A 20,670-nucleotide genomic window follows, 5' to 3' on the forward strand; every position below is an offset into this window, starting at 1 on the left:
TTGCACTTGCAGTATTTGACATAAGTGGATGACACGCTCTGTGCGTAGTTTTATGATTTGAAAACATATCATTCACGGATCATCCCTTCTGGGATTCTAACCTAATTTATTTTGGTTACCAACCCAGGTCTTTACCATCTAGACCACACCACATTTTCTAGATTATATTGTAGAGACACATGTAACGTCAAAAGCAGCAAAGAAATCAGGGTGCTTCAGGGATTCTGCCCTTAAATCAATGTACTGTAATTTGCATGTAATGAAAAGTGTCTAGTCAGTGACATATCTAAATGATTTATATGTGTTTTAGTGTTGGCAATGCAGCCGCCCCTCCCGACAGCCACAGTCAGAGAGCTGGTGTGCTCCTGTCTGCATCGAGACCCTGTAGCGTCGGACCTGCGCTGCAGCCTATTCGTGGCCGCCGTACAGAGCTATAAACGTGATTCAGTGCTCAGACCATTCCCTCCTCGCTACCTTAGAGGAGAGATCAAGGACTTTGAGGAGCTGGTAAGACTCAAATTAATACGGGATGCAGTTTGTCTCATATTTAAGATGGTCAGATGGCGTCTCAGCTAAATCGTTGAAAAAGGGCCACCCCAGCAGGGTAAAGATAACTTTGATATTCACTGGTAACTTTGCTTACAGTTGGTAAGGGACTGTCTGAAAAGTCCACACATTGTGCTAAAACATGCTAAAATTCTGGAGGAGGGGGGAACGTGGTAAGGGACTGTCTGGAAATGTCAACCCCAACCCCCGTCAGCAACTCTGGAGAGAGTGTCGTGTATTTTACAACTTCAAAAGTGACAACCCTACCTGCAAGACTTCTAAGTCACGGGCTCTACTAGTCACGCCACCTTCAACTAACATCCGAAATGCTGAAGTCTCACAAGAGTCAGATGCTACATTCATAAACTGTGTTTGTTGTGTTTATTTGGAGTCCTGCAGCAACCCTACACCTAATCCTAAACCTTACCTTATACCACGGGTCTGTTGAATGCTTGATTCTGATTGGTTTACGGACGTTCTAATGTGTGCAATTATTTTTCAAGGAAATGCACAGCTATGAAGTAGTTCCAGGTCTTGACCACATAACAGTTACATATCATTCCGCCAGGTTAACCGAAATAACAGAAAAGTTATAGGCTACAGTCCACCACAGCAAATAGATCAAACAACAAACAAAAGCTCAAACAAAATAACAGACAATTTCGATTTTCTAGAAATAACTTTTAATATTTATGGAAAGCATGAGAATTTCAACAACTGGGCGGCAGCTACATTGGACAGTCCAGATGAAAAACTTTACAAACGAAAGGGAACATCAGAGTTAGCTGGCAACAGCAAACAACATAAAACAATCAGCAATGAACAGCTAGACAGGCTTGAGGGCAAAAAGCACCAAGTAAACACCAAAAAAACAACAGTTTGAAAAGTAAATGTGTTTAACGATTGGCTTAAAACCAAAAATACTTCTGTGAAAGAGGTGGAGAGAGAGGGGGCAAATGCCCTAAATACCCAGCTGTGAGCTTTCTATGCCACAGTCAGAAGCGCAGTGGGCACAGAGTATTCAGTGTCAAGTTTTCTCTCCCTAAGAGCTGGACTGAACCGTCATATTTCTAAATATAACATCATTGGGCAAACGGAATTCAAATCATCCAACGATGTATTCAAGGCCGTCCTCAAAAAGCAAGGCTGGGAAAGACGTCAGCTCTCATCATCCTCCAATCTCCACTGCTCAAATAGAGAGCATTCGTAACTCTCCGTATCTGTCGCCAGACTCCGTAGGCGGGCTGGTTCGCAAAGTCTGGTTTGATATTCAGCTGATTCTGGCAAGGTGGGGGCGAGAAGGAAATCGAGAGTTAAGAAAACATTCATTCGTCATTAAAAAAGACAAAGATGGTATTGAATACATATGCCTGTCTCATAATGCAGAAACGAAAAATCACAAAAAGCTCAGTGATCCCAACAATGACTGCTACCGAGGATTCATGTTTTCCAAACCAGGTGACCCCCTTTGCCCAGTTAAAAGTTTCAAAAAGTTCATCACAAAATGCCCATCTGATGCCACATCCTTCTACCTTCATCCACTGAGGGTCCCACAGGAGGAGCTTGACAGGAGAGATTACTGGTACTCCCACGAACCGATGGGTGTGAATTATCTTGGAAACATGCTTCTGCACATCAGTGAGGTAGTTGGGTTATCAAAAAGATACACCAATCATTCCCTGAGAAGCACCGCAGTTCAAATGTTGTCAGAGGCAGGGCTGGAAAGCAGGCAGATCATGTCTGCCACTGGTCACAAGTGCGAAACAAGCCTGAGAAGCTACTGGGCACCTTCGGCAAAAGCAAAGGAGCATGATCCCGTTGGGAAACAAAAGTCCAAATGCCACCAAAAATAGTTCAAATGCCACCAAAAATCAAACCTACGATCCCCAGGAAAACACAAACTCCGCCAACAAGCCGCCCCCTGCATTTGATCTGCCGTTTTGTCAAACGTTCAAATTAATGGAAACGTGCGGTTTGATTTCAATAAATAAACCATTGCCAAATCAAATAAAGAAATATATAAATTAAATGGAATGGAATGAACAGAATAATTAAATAGAAATGGAATGAATAAATAAACCCTAAAAGCCTACTTGCAGTCTTTTACGTTTCATGCCGATAAAATACAAATGGAATGAATAAATAAATATTGTCAAGCCTACTTGTTCACAGGTGTTTTTGTTATTTATAACTGTAGATGTTTCATTTATTATTGTATATTACAGGAAAATAGACACACACACAGTAGCTTGTTTCAGCTACATATCCCAGCTAAGCTGGGGTCAGTGGTGGCTCAAAAGTTAAGGCTCTGGGTTACTGATCAGAAGGTTGGGGGTTCAAGCCCCAGCACTGCCAAGATGCCACTGTTGGGCCCTTGAGCAAGGCCCTTGACCCTATCTGCTCCAGGGGCGCAGTATCATGGCTGACCCTGCACTCTGACCCCAGCTTAGCTGGGATATGTGAAAAAAAAGAATTTCACTGTATATGTGCAAATGTATAATGTGTGATAAATAAATAAAATTAATTATAATTCTCCAATAAGTGCTTAAAATCAGCACAGGCCTGAATCCTCCATTGCAAGTTCTAAAGTGTAGTTTTCGAACTAGCAATGAAGGCTTCAGGCTGTGTCAAATCAAGATGCTGAATCCGTGGCAGAAGAAAGTAGTTACACTCACAAGACCGTTTTAGGGACAAAAACCAGAAAATGTCTTGAGATAAAACCCTGAACGATGTCGTAAAGTGTGCCAGCTTTGGTATAAAAGGAATAATATGCAAAATGTATGTCAGTTTCGGTTCAGAAGCGCCCAGTCGCTCACTCTCTGCGCGCACACACACACACACACAAACACACAGAGTGTCTCCCCCTCTCTCACAAACTCTCTCGGGAGCAATGTCAGCACACCCTCGTGACTCAGTGGGATTGTAAAAGGTTGTTTAGCAATAGAAAAGCTATATACAAGAATGGTGACACATTGCTTCTTCGAAATTATTCCTGACGAGAGCCGCTTCAAACACCAAGGTAATTCCTAACGCGATCTCTCTCAGTTTCTCTCTTTCTCTTGCTCACACACGCACATACAAAAGCACACACGCACTACTTCAATGCTGAAAACCAACGCACACTCCGTTGCTAGTTCTAAAGTGACGTTTTCGAACTAGCTACGGAGGCTCGAACTGTATCAAAGCAAGACGATGAATCCATGGCGGAAGAAAGTAGTTCAACTCGAGCGTTTTATGGACGAAAACCATAAAATGTCTTGATAAAACCCTGAACGATGTTTTAAGGGATGGTTACCATGGTATAAGCAGAATAATTGACTCCGGCCAAAAAATGCACGCGAGGTGTAACGGTCACTCCGCTGTGCATTGTGACAGCACTACCACCTTGGGTGTGCATTATTTTTCAATAATTCAGTGGTCCGTCGTTAATTATTCCTTAACCTTAACATACTTAACCCTTACCACAAAAATAAAAAAATTAAAAGTTTGTAAAATGTAAGAATATACAGCAACTAATGGCACTTTTCCACTGCACGTTAAGGTTCGACTCGACTCTGCTCGCTTTACTTTTCTGAGCTTGCTTTTCCACTCAGTTTAGTGCCACCTCAACGTGGGTGGGATTATAGGCTGATCGTCATTGTTGCGCTGCCTCTACTGCCGTGACATCATCTTAAACGTGACACAAACATTACTGACCATAAACAGTAACACGACCGCTAGCTGTTAGCTACTAGCTCATTGTGCTGAATAAAGCAGTTGTTGCATGGTGATTTTACACAAGTGTAACAGTTAAGCCTAGTTGTTTTAGAAGCAAACTTTCCAGTAGCTGGTCAACTAAATAAAGTGAAGCTTTCAAGCAGAATATAGAGTTAACATTACAAAATGTACCATCCTCCATCGTGGACTCCCAACAACGCAGAGTCCAGGGCACTCTCCCTCCCATTGCTCGACAGTCCATTTGGTCGAACCACTTCCACTTTTTTCTGTTTGAACCACTCAGGCTGTTGTGGTCCTTGAAGGTTCTGTAGTCACTTTTAAGTTTTTTTTTTTTAACTTTTTCCTACACTGTTGGTAGGTCCGGTGGTAGCAATGTGCAGTCAATAGCTGAGACACTTCCTGAAAGACTTTTTCGTTTCATTCATCGCTAATGAGAGGAACGTCTGCACCTTGTTTATTGACCATGGCGTGGTTTTGCGCACAGCCATTTTTTTTAACAATTCGAAAGTCGCGTGAACAAATGATATTGCTGTCGCTGTTGCTAACTTTAAAGCTAGCGGGTTGATGTCCCGTGTCGCAAATCCAGTGACGCTGGTAGTGACGATTCTCTCTGACCAATCAGTGATCTGCAGGGTTTTGATGTCACATTTAGTATCGGCTCGGCTCGCTTGGAACCTCGACCGAGGTGGTACTAAAGAAAGTATCAGGTACCAGGTTCTATCCACAGTGGAAAACCCCCAAAAAGCGAGCAGAGTCGAGCTGTACTGTGCAGTGGAAAAGCCCCATAAGTGGGTGGTTGCTCCTGGGCTCGTTTTGCGGGCTTTGTTGGCACCGGTTCTCTGATTGGTGAAGCTTTCTCTGCTGGATCATGGGTAATGTAGTTGTTCACCAGGAATTCCGCTATCTAGCATGATTTTTAAACAATGAAGCAGACTGATATACCATCTATGACCAACCTCGGAGCTCAAGGTAGGTCAGTCTTTAAAGGCTTGTAAGTTATCATTGAAAATCAATTTGCCTATGGAAAAGATTGATGTGATTTTTACTTCTGGAACCACACTGTTGCACTCTAGGGGGGTGCTACCTAGTGGGCACGTCATGTTGTGGTGTTCCTTGTTGTCTTGCTGGATGCAGACGGATACACTTGGATCATTTGGCTAATATGTGGGTTCAGACCATAGATTATAGGTTACAGCCAGAGAGGACGACATATTGTTGGCTTCAGATCATCATCTCAAGAATATAGCACACCAAAACTACACAACACTAAAGTGCGCTATTTGGTTTTTCAAATGAAATTCTTTCTTTAAAATGGTTTAAATAGGACATTCTTGCCGTGTAATGCAACCTTCAAGAAGATTGTAAATATCGTAATTACAAGTTACGTGCAAATGAATGACAAGTTGTACCAGTACGAAACCCAGAAATCTACCCAAGTTGCAGATGTTTGACTTTGGAAGTGGCAGTTAATGATTTTGTGTAATTATTTCAATTTCAGTGCTTTATTTCAATAATATTAATTTGTTGTATTTGGCATAGTCAACGAATGTAAATCTAAATCACTCACCCTTTGCGGTTTGCTTTATTAAAAAATCATTTTTTAAATGCCATGTATTTATACATTATTTAAGTTTTGTTAAAGTGATGCAGGTGTATTTGCTTATTTTAATCTACTGGTACAACAGAAGGAAGAGCTATTGGTGTTGTTCATTGTGTATTTATTTTAGATTGGCTTCTTCAGTATTTTTTTGTTGAGTTGAATGCATGTCATGTCATAATTGATGGACTGCCAAGACACAAGTATTTTAAGCCTTTCATTTCTGTGTTCCTCGCAGCAAAAAGATGTGGACACCTTACCAAATGTGAGAGATCTGGTTCGTCTGGGACATGGAAATGGAGACCATCACCTGGCTCTTGTGCACTGGGTTCTCTCGTCTAAGGGTTTCGCTGTGAAGACCCTTCAGAAAGAGGAGGTACCAGTAAAGTTTAGGTTGTAACTAAGGCTGTTGATTTAACACATTAATTCAGTGCGGTTAATTATATAAAATATAACGCATTAAAAAATAATGTATATATTTGCTTGTTTCAGTCTCACTCGATTTCTCTCTTTTAGTTTTCCAGACTCAGTCAGCTGATCCAAAGTGAAGCGGTGTCTGCTCCAGCCCCAGACTTCCTCTTTGAACTTCAGTACTGTGATCTGCTCAACTCCAAGTTTGAGAGGACGCGGGCTGGACGGGATCTAATCTATGCATTCCATGGCAGCAGACTGGAGAACTTCCATTCCATCATACACAATGGATTACACAGCCATCTGAATAAGGTCAGGACTTGGTGTGTTGTTGTATGATGCATGATATCTTTTATGCCTGTTTTGGATGCTCTCCAGGCAAGTCTGATTATGATGGAATACCAAGAATTGTTTCTGAAGAAATGAAGATAATATACCCATTCAGAAATGCTGTTTTACCACCACAGTTGCTGCGGAAATTCTGCATTTGCAGCTCTTAACCGCTAGGTAGAGGTTTGCATTCCCGTGGAACTCCACGGGATAAAATTTCCCTAGCTTAAGGCGATAGCGTATGGTACATCCATGAGTTGTGTGCGGGAGCGGGTGGTCAGAGAAGCGGCTAAAAAAATCAGATGTGGTTATCTAATTTTATATTATTAATTTGTGAATGCCAAAAAAAAAAAAAATAAATAAATAAAAACACACACACAAAAACAATAATTATCTTATTTTACAATTTATTTTTGATAACAATAAACAGAAAATCCAACGTAAAAATGTGCACACAACGTGCATCAAATTATTCAATATTTAGAGCAGGCTATAGTCAATAGCGCTTTACAAGAATGGCAGAGAAAATCATGGACACTGTGTAATTAAAGGATGTGAAACTGGGACTGGAAAATGGTAATTTTAAGTGTTAAGAAACCAACCTCAGGCAAGTCAGATGGCCATCAAGTCAAGCGTCATCTGATAATATCAGTAACAGAAAAATAAAACGTACTTTGTGTAAACTTGTTGTCTATTTTTATGGCTTTTGCCCTATGTGGAAAACAAATGCAGGGTTGCGGTAATGGGAGCGGTCGGGAAGAAACTCACTGTGGGCAGAGGGCAGGTGAACATGGAGTAAAATTCAGCAGGAGCGTTCGGGTGCAGGATAGAAACTTGTGCGAGCAGGATGGAAAAAATAGTCCCGTGCAGACCTCTACCACTAGGTGCCACTATAACAATAGAATTTCAATGGGGGGAAACTTAACGCATCAAAGCTTATACGATAGGGACGGCATTTTGGTCATTTTGTCTACTCGAGTACTCGGACTAATTACTCGAGTACTCGTCGAGTACTCAAGGGGCAATTACATGTTCATAACTGTATATATAATAACATGTCAGACAAACATCTATGGCTGCTGCATTGCATCTTGTTGTTCCAGTGTATCGTCTATTCATTATTATAGGCTGTTATAAAACAGTATGTTACAGAATGTACAAAAGATTGCATAATCAAAATATTATGCATCATATTTTGTCATTATGTGAAGATTCACTGCTCAACTCTGAAAGAATGTGCACAACGTGCATCTGTCTCTTCTTCCTTCAGGTTACCGTAGTAATCTTAGTAAGTACGCACCAGTTTTTTTAGTGACTGTATGAACCGTCTATTTTTAAATAACAGGAGATGCCATATCCATTGCGTTTTAATATGCGCATTAAAGGAACAGTTGACCCAAAAATGAAAATTTGCTGATAATTTACTCACTCTCAGGCCATCCAAGATGTATCTGAGTTTCTTTCTTCATCAAAACAGAATTTAAGATTTTTAGGATTTCATTTCAGGCCTCCTCCACTAAACAATGCAAGTGAATGTGAATATTTTTAGAAACAAAACAATACTTATATAATTTTTAACTACAAATGTTCGCTTCCGTACATCTCTGTGACATGCGCTCATGAGAGGGATGACGTAAGCTCGTTGGTAAGGTCACGTGTCACGTGACGTGTGACCTTACCAACGAGCTTACGTCATCCCTCTCATGAGCGCACGTCACAGAGATGTACGGAAGCGAACATTTGTGGTTAAAAAGTATATAAGTTTTGTTTCTAAAAATAATCAATCGTTTGGGTTCAGAAGAATTTTATTTGTCGACTGGAGTCATGTGGATTATTTTGATGCACCCTAAATATGCATTTTGGACTGTCAAAAAATGGAGGACATTCACTTGCATTGTTTAGTGGAGGAGGCCTGAAATGAAATCCTAAAAGTCTTAAAGTCTGTTTTGATGAAGAAAGAAACTCATCTTGGATGGCCTGAGGGTAAATTATCAGCAAATGTTCATTTTTGGGTGAACTGTTCCTTTAAGTTGAAGTTCAGTTTTGAAGATGCTGCATTGTGTTCCATTTAACTGCGCTCTGTCTAGCTCTGTCTAGCTGTTTGAAACAGTCGCCTGCTGTACACTGCCACACGCGCCTGGTGTGCATGTGTAAGAGTGTGTGTGTGTGTGTGTGTGTGTGTGTGTGTGTGTATGTCCCCAAATGTTCGCTCTTGTGAGGAAAGCCGCGATGCTCTGTATTGTTGTTATTGTGATTCATGAAGCATTCCATTCAACTCAGAGAGTCTGAATTTCCACCTTTCAACTGGGGAAAGTGCAACGGAATGACACTTTATATCGGATACCTAACTTGGAAACTCGAGCGGAAATCTTCATTCATTTCGTCGAGATGCAGGTGTGTGTTACGTCACGCAGGGCAGGGAGGTTTAGTCAGTGACAGTCATTCACTTTTATTAAATAATATCCATTAACGAGTCAAAGTTCTTACATTAAATGATAATAAAGCGTGTTTAGCAAACATTTTGAAGAGACAGGTGTTCAAAACACGGTTAATTACACTCTCTTTGTTTTGATTATTGTAAAGATAGCATTGCAGCGTCGTATCAGTTTGTTTGCCATGAGAAGTCTCTGATAATCAATGTACCCCTCAAAGTCACAATGTAATCAATCTCAAAATTTAAAATAAGCTCCCTCTTTGACACGTTTAGTTGTCAGGTCATTGTCACTGGATTTCGAATTAAGTGAAAAGTCACATCATACGTGATCACTATCGATCATCGTTTTCATGATCGATCATTGCTGCCACGTCCGAGTCCTCGAGTACTCGTGCCCATCCCTAGTAAACAAGGTTGGTGTACATAAACAACGCTTTGACTTGTTGGTTGGATGTTGTTGTGAAACGGAGACATGCATTTGAAGCTTGTTTGTTTACATTTACTCAATGTTATTGTATGTTTTACTGTGTATAATTTAATTAATCATAAACTGTTTATCTATACTATATTTGTGTGAAGATAATGATTACAACTAGAGGTCAACCGATAGTGGAGTTTCACGATACCGATAACTAAAATAGTGGAAAGGGCAGATAACCAATTAAATGACTGATAGTTTTTAAAACCTACTTGTAGAATGTTAATAACATTTCTTAATCTTTCCTTACTTTGATGGGCACAGACATAGATGCTACAACATGCAGGTTATTGTTCAACCAAAATCCCCACGCGATTGTTTTTATTTCACTTCTAGAGGCCGCTGTTATACTGTAGGACCAAGCCGTTCTAAATGTAGAATCCTCTGGAGGACAAACACAGCAAAACTATCGGCAATTATTGGCCTACGTTTTTGCTGATAACTGATAGTTCCAAAAGGCAACTGTTGACACTGATTAATCGGTAAAACCGATATATCAGTCTACCTCTAATTGCAACTCCAGTGTTATCCATATAAGAACACATATGTAATGCAATTTGGTTATGATTTGATATTTAATTTGTCTTCCAGACATCACTGTTTGGAGAAGGCACATACCTGACCAGTGACCTCAGCATGGCAGTCCTGTATAGTCCCCATGGTAATGGATGGAGGGAAAGTGTTCTCGGGCCATTGCTCAGCTGCATTGCCTTGTGTGAAATCATCGATCATCCAGATGTAAAGTGTCAGGTGAAGAAGAAAGGTAATTTGTTTTTAAGATTTTAATAACTAGCTTTACATTTAAGCTCTTAACTAAATTAGTTGTTGTCCTTTGGAAATAATTTATTTTTCTTGTTACCAAACATCTATTTTGCTTCCTTTTTTACTTTCTACTTCCTAATCTGTTCAAACTTAACATCTGAGTCATGACTATGCTCAAATTACATACTATCATACTGCATACCACATTAGTTTTCTCAATCATTTTTACATGAGCTAAAACCAATATAGTCCAATACAGCTCATGTCCTTTGATGATTAGTACTGTCAAGCGCCCAAGCAGATATCTAGAAACGATGTGCTTCCATTATTTGATTCAGACTCAGAGAGCATTGACCGCCAGCGTCTGAGGGCCAGGAACAGTGAAGGAGGTGAGGTGCCTGAGAAGTACTTTGTGGTGACCAACAATGAGCTATTGAGAGTGAAATACCTGCTGGTGTACTCTCAGAGACGCTACAGATCACGGTAAGACCCTACTCCAGAATCCTTATTCTCACTCATTTGATTTGTGCTACCAGTTAAAAGTATGGGCACATCTACTAATTGTTATGATTTCAGAAATGCTCAAGGGACATCATGGCTCGTCAGACATCATTTTGCGATAATGATGGGCCTCTATCTTCTGCTCCTCATATTCATTGGTGCCTTCAACTCATCCGCTTTCCAGTCCTTCTGGCACAGAATGTTCCGGTGACAAAGGCCACCGCTTGCATCATGTAAACCTTCTTGTCCAAAGTGCCTTTACTCACAAAGACTATCGTGAAAGAGCCTTGTTCTAGGCAAAACAAGACAACGCTCAGGAACCGTTTTCTTCTGTCTCAATACAACATTCCTCCCTGTTTCATTTTATTTCTACATGGTTATCAGCTCCACCATCACCCTTTATTATTTTAAGTAGTTTTGGGTGATTTTCACAAAACCTATCAAAAAAATGTCCTGGTCCATTTTTACTCTAAAATAAAAAACTAAAACTAATAATTACATTTTGCATAAAGAAAATTAAGCCTATTTTTTAAGATTATTTTCATGATAGTTACACGCATTTTCTCTCCCAATTCTCATTACCGTAGTGTAAAAAAATAAATAAATGATTACTTAAACTGTAAAGTATTTAAACATTATAGTAGTACTCCCATGGCACTGCCTTTTAATTTTTGCTGATTTTAATTTGAAAAAATTGAACAACAGTTTTGTTTTTAACTGTAATATAGTAGGAAAAATATTCCTGCGTTATGGTAATGAAAATCATCATTGAAAGCAATGGGAATAGTGAAAGTAAAATTTCCAGATGCATTTTGGTAATGACAATTGGGTAAAATGTGCTTAAGTGTCCTGAACATAATCTTAATGTAAGCTTCAATTTCATTTTGCAAACATAATTTCATTTTTTTTTTTTTTTTTTTTTTTTTTTATATATTGATTTGGGGTTAAATATGACCAGATCACTTTTTTGACAGGTTTCATTAGAATCACCCTTTGATATAAACACTGTGCATTTACCAGAGTAAAACCTGCATTTTGTGCAAATTAGCTTTCTGAATGTGTGGTTTTGTTACATGTTAGCATGTAGCCTATTAAATAATGATGGTAACTTTTCTACTGTTTGAATGATAAGTTCATTACTTAAGTTAGAAACAAATGATCAAACATTTTGTCTTTATAAGCATTGTTCACTAGTTTTAATGCATTGGTTTTTGGCCTAGACATTGGCAAAATTGCTGCTTGTATTAATACATCTCAGAATCATAAGGGAAATCAAATCTCTAAGGAGTTTTTATATTAGATTGAGGTTATTGCTCTTGTGTAGATTGTCATATATTCCTAGACTACAGAATTATGTCTAGATAAAGTCACTTATGCAGAAGAACCATGCCATTATGGTCTATTTCAACAAAACTGTCATTAATATTAGTCTTTATATTGCATAAATGTTTCTGACTTATTAATTTGAATAATCCAGTTTATCTGAATTGTGAAATTATTTAAATAAATACAATATCCTTCAAACAATATAGAGTGAATATTAGTGAATTGGCTGTTATCTTAGTTTACGGCTCCTGGCACCTTCAAGGTTTTGTCTGTCCATTGTGTTTATCAGTAAAAAACAACAGCAGCAATACACGGCTGATAACACAAGCGGCATCTGTTTCATCTTAATAAATGGAGCCTTATTTGTGTGCTCTGTAGTTTAGCACCAATTACTCTAGTTTTAAAAGTAGAAAAATGACTGGATCCCATTGAAAAATACTGAAACGTATTGAATTAAATTTCTGTTTTCAGTTAAAATGGTGGCCATATGGTAAATTGACATTCATGAAATATTTTGGTGCAATATTTAACATTTGTCATTTGACATTATAATAATAACTGAAAATATATTTTACTATTAAAATGTGTTCATTTTTAAGGTAATATCCATCTATTCCATGTGTTTGTTTCCCCAGATTGAGAAAATGTATTGTATGCTTTCTAATATGGGAAGCACCATTGTAAACCTCATAAACCTAAACAATGTTTGCTGCCAATATATTTATCAGACTTAACCATTTCCCTTATTTAAGCATATTTAAGGTAGACATCAAAAGAATTGTGAACAAGTTGTTCTATTGTGGATCTGGGCTTTGTGCTGGCTCATGCATGGATGAGTAATTGCAGGCTCATAAACATATTGTTATTCAGTAACAAGCTAACAAGAGGGAAAGCATCTATTGTGGGTAATTTTCCCAAAGGGGTCAGTTTCTGTCCACTCCTGCATCTGACCTAAAAAATTCATCTTTTTTATTGAATATGTATGAGCAATTTCCATGTTGTATGATTTGCACACAGAGATACTTTTAAAGAGGTATTTTAAAAAAGATGTTTATTTAAAAATTCACAAATGTTGTACAAAGCATTTAAACTGTATGTTGCATAACTTATAATTATATGTGTGTGTGTGTGTGTGTGTGTGTGTGTGTGTGTGTGTGTGTGTGTATATATATATATATATATATATATAGTATACGTATATTATATGTATAATTTCAAAATTATTAAAAATCTAAATTACAATTATTTAAAATTAATATGTAATTCTACAGCTATATGCTAGAAAGTACAATTTGTTTTGAGTAGTAATGATTGCAGTGCATTAATACAGATAGCTGCCTTTAGTGCTACATTTTATAACTGGATCACATTATTGCCAAGTTTCTCTTCAAATGCAGAATTAGTTCACTGTAGTTGGACAGGCAGGAGATAAGCACATAAAGAATCCCTCAGAGTTGCTCTGTTGAAAGAAAAGTGGTACCATTTAGGGTTAAGAATGAGTTTGCGCAAAAAAGTTACATTTGTTTTTTCGCTTTATGTAGGAATTCTGTTGTAGAACAGTTATTCGATTTTTGGTAGGGTTGAATTAATTAAAATAACAACTACATTTGTTAACAAGAACTAACAATGACCAATGCTTCAACAGCGCTAATAGTAACACTTTACAATAAGGTAGTAGTTGTTAACATTAGTAAATGCATAAGGTATCATGAACTAACAATAAACAATATAGTTTTACAGCAATTATTAATCTTGGTCAATGTTAATTGTTCATTGTTACTTCATAATGCATTATTACCTAATGTTAACATACACTCCTCATCTTAAATACCTCATTTTAAAAATGTATTAACAAATTAACATCAACCAAAATTAGTAAGAGATGAAAAAGCATTGTTCATGGTTAGTTCATGTCAACTAATGTAGTTAACTAATGTTAACGTTAATACAGCCATATTGTGAAGTGTTACCACACTTATTACTCGTTTAATGTTGATTAAAACATTTACTAGTGCATAAAAAGTTGTACACATTAACATTAGTTAATGCGTTATGCATTTACATAAAAAAATTAATTAACATAAATGAAGATGAATAAATGCTACAACAATATTGTTAATTTTTAGTTCATGATACCTAAAGCATTTACTAATATTAACCAGTAGAACCATATTGTAAAGTGTTACACAATTTATCAAAAGTGTGCCTTTAAAATACATTAAGATGAAGACATTTTACGTTTAAAATGTCAAATAAATTTTATCAACAAACGTTTAAAATCAGCTTAAATATTTAAAGGAATGTCAATGCAAAACTCAGAGGCAATATAATATATAACATATAAACAAACTTACCTGTAGGTTCTGGTGGCAGACTGGAGGTTGTTTTTCCTCGGCTAGGTGACTTCGCACACACCTTCCATAGCGATGCAGACAGACGTGGTCTGTTGGGTCACAAGACTGAGGACAAGATGGAGGTTTGAGAATCAGACAGCTGGAGCAGGTTGTGTGCTGACAGTAACCTCCACACTCATGTTTATCCATTGCTACAGACCTGCAGGGTAACATACAGAGAAAATTCACTTTGAAAAGAAAGAGACACTAGATCACATGCAAAAGACATTGTTTACTGGGCTGAAATTATGTCTGAAATTCCCAGAGAAAACAAGTCAAATTTAAACAATCTTTAAGGCTCGGCCACATTTATTTTTGCACAGTGAAATCCCATGGGCATAGTGATCTCAAGTCATCTCAGTGCAATCATCTCAATCGGAATCAGCACAATCAGGAATTCTGTCTGATGAACTTTCATTGGCAAAGAAATTTCCATAAGCAAATTTTGGGTGGGATTCAACGCTTTCTTTGTCATGCAAAGGTTCTGCTGTATATTTCTTTGGAGCAGTTACCTTGATGAGCATATCTCATTGGGGTTTGCCTGACAGAATTCCCATGTACAATCGGGGCGGCAAGAGTTGGTTTTGATGACCTCAAGCACTGTTTGGACATACAAAACCAACATGAACAAAATGTACATCAAACGGCTCGTAGAGCATAAAAAGTCTTAATCTAAATGGACCTAATCAAATGCATTCTGAAAGATACATTGGTTGGTAAAACAGACAGAAGATAAAAACAGGCAAAAAATTTGATGGAAACCCATTACAATATGGATGCAATTTCAATAGGAAAGGTTGTGGATTTCATCACTGTTTAGAGATAAGGACAATCGGTGCTTTGCTTTTATGGGAAAGTGCTCCAAGATCAAAGGAATCCTTGACTGCCATATCTCTTTTCGCACTTCATAAATTAAATTAACCTTGATGCCAACTTTTTCAACAATGTAGACATGCACTTAGAAAGTTAAGCAAGAACAAGCTAGTGTGCCTGATGTTATTTCAATTAGATATCTTCTATTGTACAAACCAAGGAGCACTTTCTTCCAAATTTAGACCTTTAGGAATCTCTGTTGCAGCTAAACAAGTTTTGGTAACTGTTATTGCAGTCTACAGCTTCTGAGGTACCTGATTTGCAGGTTCCCTTGCGTTCCGCCTCTGGTTTTCCATCTGCACCTTCTTGGTAAATACACACCAGTCCTTCATCGCACTTGCCCAGGTAGTCCCACGTCCCTCCACAGCTTTCTCCTGCAAGTTTGGCACAGGCTGGGCAACAACCACAAATCCCTGTGGTGATACCACCCTTGCACTGGAGCTTGAGTGCTCTACGAGGGGAACAATGGATGTAATCACAGGGTGGACAGTGCAATGTTTGGAGGACCTGCAACCCAAGTCGAGTACTCTCCAAGGTGGCCATCTCCACAGCCATTACTGGCCACGAAATGACCATAATCGAGAAGACGTATGGACTCATTCCTGGACTTAATATTACAGAGATAGGCTCGCTTGAACCACACGCTCCTTTTATATAACGGTCCTCACAAGAAGACATTTTACGACCATGCACACAGTCTCTGAGACATTCAATCTCACCTCCTCCCTTCTTCACAACCAATGGATGATAGGGTATTACATTATGTTTGTTGAGTCTGTATTTGCGGTTAATTATCCTCAAGTCTTATCTTTACAATCTCTCTGTTGTTCTCTTTTTGTCTTAAAATCAATACTTCCTTTTGAGCAATTTTAGATAAGTCAGATGGAGGGAAAAGACTGGACCCTATGTATGGGTCACATGAACAATAGCAGGGGGGCAATTCAGGGTATGATCAAGGTAATTGACCACAAGCAACAAAGACAAGATTAAGATATTGGCAGGTTTTCTGAGAAGACCTGTGTGTATTTTTTTCATAAGCTGGTACGGTTGCAATAAAACGTCGCTTTCTGTCTGGCCTATAGATCTCGACACAGGTGCAGGTGTCTCAAAGTTCATACCCTTGACCGTTTTATCCTGGATGCATGTCTACTCTAGATTGTAATACAATAGAATAAAAATGCTTGCCAAAACAATATAATCACATGGAAACTTGACATGTTGCTACCGAATGTTACAGAATCCTGACATTGACCCCAGTCTGCTGAGTTACTGACAAGCACTATCTCCTGTCAGATATATTTGCCTTAATTTAAATGTGTTCTTTTCCTGTATGAGATATGGATTAACCTCCTGAGACCCCCCCCACATGACTGCTGTGTGCATTTTTCATTTCCCTTTTTGATTTGAACTTGTAGGACCTAATAAACAAGCAAAAATAAATAAATACATAAAATATTTCTAGAGCAAATAGTTTTCATAAAAATTGATGCCCACATATGTAGACAGCTGGACTAAATTGTGAAATTGTACGTTATACCAAGCTATAGAAAGTCAGATTTTTTCCATCAAATAGTTTATTATGTGTCCAGAAGTGTTGGTTATTCATGTTTTTGAGACGTTATAGACATTATAGCTGATTTTCTATAAAGCTGAATTAATAATCTTATTAAAAGTAATGGCCAGCAGGATTATCTTTTTAAGATTTTGGAAATATACGGGTTTGGGAATACTTTTATTGGATGGATTAAGATACTTTATAGACACCCGGTAGCAGCAGTACAAACAAATTGATTAATTTCAGATTATTTTACTCTGGATAGGGGTACCCGGCAGGGTTGCCCTCTTTCCCCATTATTGTTCTGTCTTGCCCTGGAACCATTAGCAGCCACGAAAAGAAAGGAAGATGATTTTCCAGGGGTGGTGGCGGAAGGTATGGTACATAAGCTTTTGCTTTACGCAGATTATATTTTATATTTGTCTCCAACCCCACTTGATCTATGCCTTGCCTCTTTATTAATTCCTTTTCTAAGTTCTCAGGATACAGAGTCAATTGGTCTAAATTCAAGGTATTTACAGCTGCGCCATCTGCTCTGTACTATTTTTGGCAGTAGCATACACCCCCCTAAAGCGGCAGACACTCTGGGAGTGGTGATTACTGCTTTTGGAAAAGGTCATGAGGCATCAGTGTATTGTTAATTCAGAGTCTGGGGAATGGAGCTTTAACTTCTATCAAGAGATTATGTGAGAAAGATTTAAACTTGGTATTGGAGGAAGGAGTGTGGGCTATGATTCTAAAAAACATCAAGTCTGTATCTAGAGATGCAAGGGTGCGCCTTATGCAATTCAAGATTTTACATGGACCCCCTCTAGATTGTATAGGCTTGGTTTTAAAGACACACCCACCTGCTGGCGATGCCAATCAGAAGATGGAGACACAACCTATGTTTTTTAGTGGTGTGTTAAGATCCAAGAATTTTGGTTGAAGGTTCAAAGTTTTGTGTGTGATGTGTTGGGCACTCAGGTTTCGTTTTGCCCCAGACTGTGTATTTTAGGCAATGGGGCGGTCATCAATATAGGGGATAAACACATAAAAAATTGGGTTCTGACCAGTGTTATGACTGTTATGATTGTTTAAGGGGATGGAAGTCTGCTGGAGCGCCCTCATTTCGGGAGTGGTGCGCGGAGATGGGGAGGGTGGCAGCTTTCGAGGAGGTATCATGTAGAAGGCTGGGGATCTGGGATTCATTTGATGGGAAATGGGGCAGTTATTTGGCGTTTTGGGGGGATTTTCAGGGAGGGGCTGTGGAGAGAGAGGCATAGTTTTAGATGTGTATGATTATTATATTTTTTTTATTTTTTTTTATTTTTGTGTGTGTGTACTTATGTGGGACCATGGGGATGTTCATTGGGGGTCGGGGTGGGGTTGGTGATTGGGGAGGGGTAGTAGTGGGAGTTAAATGTTGATTCAATGTATATATGTTTTGTTTTTCTTTGTCAACTATATGAATCAATAAAAAAATGTTAATCGGAAAAAAAAGTAATTTCAACAGCACGCTGAAACGTGAAAAATCAATGGATTTTTTAAAGCCGCATTTCAGACAAAACTAGAGATGCTGCTCTTTACAACCAAACAGGTCAATCAAAAAACTTTTATTGGTGCTGTGCCAGTACAGTAGCAGCACTTCCTGTATAACAGCGTCATGCTGTCACGTGACTCGATGCGCCAGAAGTTTAACACTGTAGAGTGTTGTTAACAGTATTCAGCCGATTTTAATTCATTTAAATTATGCATTGCGTATAGCAAAGCCAAAATACAATGTCCACACATGTGGATGTGGAGTCGCACAAGGTTAAGGTCCCATGTAATCCAGGAAGTAATCAGCCTGATTTCACAATTAAATCGGAAAGAGTAGCTCGACTTTGATGATGGACTTTAGCAAAAGTTGGTATATGCTTACTGAAATTTAAAACACTGCCCCCAAAGCAGTAAGTGTTGTAGGGCATAAAGGCACATGTGAGCTTAATTTATGACCAGGAGAGGTCACCAGAAGCTATCTGTGAAGTGAGTTCTTTTCAGCTGTACAGGATGTAATATATTGAAGAGCAATGCATATTTTATGAACTCTACCCCCCAACCCAAACCTAAACCTAACCAATAGTGGAGTACAAATTAAATGTTAGGGGGAAAAGTGCAACCTCTGAATCATGCTTGTCACTGATTGCAAATTTGACTACTTTCTGGTTTCAACGTGGATACGAACCCTGGTCTTTCACACTGCTGACGCAACACACTGCCAGTCGAGGCAGGGGAGAAGGTAAACATATTGAAACCGAACCAAAAATATATAATGGGAAATGCCGCATGTCAGTGAGTCAGCATACTGTGGCCGATCCTATGGTGCTGTAACGTTCGGAAACAGCGGAAACTTCATGCGATTATGTTGAAGTAACCAGGAAGTAACCATGATTTGGAGGTTGCATTTTCCCCCAAGACTCCACTGACGATTAGGATTAGAGTTGGGTTATGGGTTAGAGCATAGGGTTCAAAAATTGCATTCCTATTGATTGTATAACAGAATTTACAACTTAAAACAACTCTCTTTTAAACTTACTTTTGTTTCCACTCTGAGAACATTTCACTTAGAAACTGGAGCTCACATGTGCCCATACATTCAAAAACACTTCTAGCTTTGGCCACTAGCAGCAGTAGTTTAAATTTCAGTAAGCACAGATTTCAGATGCAGAACCTTTGTACTACTGTTGCCAAATTCACAGTGAGATCAGTCTGGTCAAAATACCATTTGCCTCAAGTAATCCATTCGGGTGGCTAGATTACCAATTCATGATACTATAATATTTAAGGAATGTATCGGGTTAAATGCAAGTTAAAGTCAATATTAAATCAAATTTGTCCCTCTGTACTTACTTAATATGCATTACAAACAATTCATTTCTGCATTGTCTCAAACAAAAACAAAAGGTTTGTCTTCATAATCTTTCATCAAAATCCAATACCTTGCTCCTCCTCTAAAAGACTTCCTTTTTTGTTGAAGTTACCAAGCCTTCTTATTTTACAAACCCTACCCTCCAACCACCTGTCATTTTGGGTCAGCTTTTCATGATGTAATCAATTCTTGATGGATACAATCAAATCCTGTCCTAAATGTTTTTCATGCTTGGAAGAAGTAAAATGGGGTTGCAAATATCATTTTATGTAAACTCAAAATCGGTGACAACCTGTTGATTATGGCAGAAAATAATTCTAAATCTCTCATCAGTTTGTAAAATCAATCAAAACACATTGACAATTACACGCTTACAATGGATGTCTATGGGGCAAATGTACAAGACTGCCACATAAACTTCCACTGTAAGAGGATTTTGCCAACATTTTAGAAAAAAGCTTGGATATGATTGCTGATATATTGTACAACACAAAATGCAAGAAAAACTGGACAGTTCATGGATTTTAAGCAATTTTTATTAAATTAGATCTTTATAAAACTGTGCAGAATCCTATCAGCTTTGCTGATTGTAAGTCTCTTTAAAGCACATCTATCACACTGCAGGTTGCAGAGAAAATGGAAAGCTAAACAGTGCCTGAAAAGACCCTTCATCAACACTCAGTCCCCTATTTATCAGAAGACAATCTCAAACCCTGTCTGAGATCATGATCACTGCTGGCATGATTGAGGTCAAATGAGTAACTGCATAATGTGTTGCATTGAAAACATGAGTTATATTCGTAAATATTCATATTCTTTGCTCTGCAAAATGCTGAGGTAATCCTAATAATGCCGCA

The 20,670-nt window shown here is 38.3% G+C and overlaps 2 protein-coding genes across 2 annotated transcripts in view; one reads left to right on the top strand and one right to left on the bottom strand.

Annotated features, from left to right (window-relative positions):
• Positions 1 to 13,254, top strand: part of parp16 (poly (ADP-ribose) polymerase family, member 16) — a 14,118-nt gene extending 864 nt beyond the window's left edge. Inside the window, exons 2-7 of the mRNA XM_051692778.1 lie at positions 311 to 507; positions 6,099 to 6,236; positions 6,377 to 6,583; positions 10,105 to 10,276; positions 10,614 to 10,758; positions 10,852 to 13,254. Coding sequence (XP_051548738.1) covers positions 319 to 507; positions 6,099 to 6,236; positions 6,377 to 6,583; positions 10,105 to 10,276; positions 10,614 to 10,758; positions 10,852 to 10,987 — 987 coding nt within the window. The 5' untranslated portion in view covers positions 311 to 318 and the 3' untranslated portion in view covers positions 10,988 to 13,254. The remainder of the gene's footprint in view (positions 1 to 310; positions 508 to 6,098; positions 6,237 to 6,376; positions 6,584 to 10,104; positions 10,277 to 10,613; positions 10,759 to 10,851) is intronic.
• Positions 13,255 to 13,501: 247 nt separating this feature from the next.
• Positions 13,502 to 15,923, bottom strand: si:ch73-330k17.3 (IGFBP domain-containing protein). The gene is made up of 4 exons (XM_051692163.1): positions 15,623 to 15,923; positions 15,008 to 15,095; positions 14,457 to 14,655; positions 13,502 to 13,561 (listed from the first exon to the last, which is right to left on the bottom strand). Exons 1-4 carry the CDS (start codon positions 15,921 to 15,923, stop codon positions 13,502 to 13,504), a joined length of 648 nt encoding a protein of 215 aa, XP_051548123.1.
• Between the last annotated feature and the right edge of the window lie 4,747 nt (positions 15,924 to 20,670).

The sequence above is a fragment of the Myxocyprinus asiaticus genome, chromosome 48, assembly GCF_019703515.2.
Source record: "Myxocyprinus asiaticus isolate MX2 ecotype Aquarium Trade chromosome 48, UBuf_Myxa_2, whole genome shotgun sequence".
Classification (NCBI taxonomy): domain Eukaryota; kingdom Metazoa; phylum Chordata; class Actinopteri; order Cypriniformes; family Catostomidae; genus Myxocyprinus; species Myxocyprinus asiaticus.

What these genes read in the sequence shown, in the direction of transcription:
- si:ch73-330k17.3 (XM_051692163.1), bottom strand. Translation starts at nt 15,923, where the DNA reads ATGGCTGTGGAGATGGCCACCTTGGAGAGTACTCGACTTGGGTTGCAG. An exon ending in CAAGGGAACCTGCAAATCAG is followed by an intron (nt 15,096 to 15,622) that starts GTACCTCAGAAG and finishes ATGTCCAAACAG; the next exon opens with TGCTTGAGGTCATCAAAACC. An exon ending in AATGAGATATGCTCATCAAG is followed by an intron (nt 14,656 to 15,007) that starts GTAACTGCTCCA and finishes GTTACCCTGCAG; the next exon opens with GTCTGTAGCAATGGATAAAC.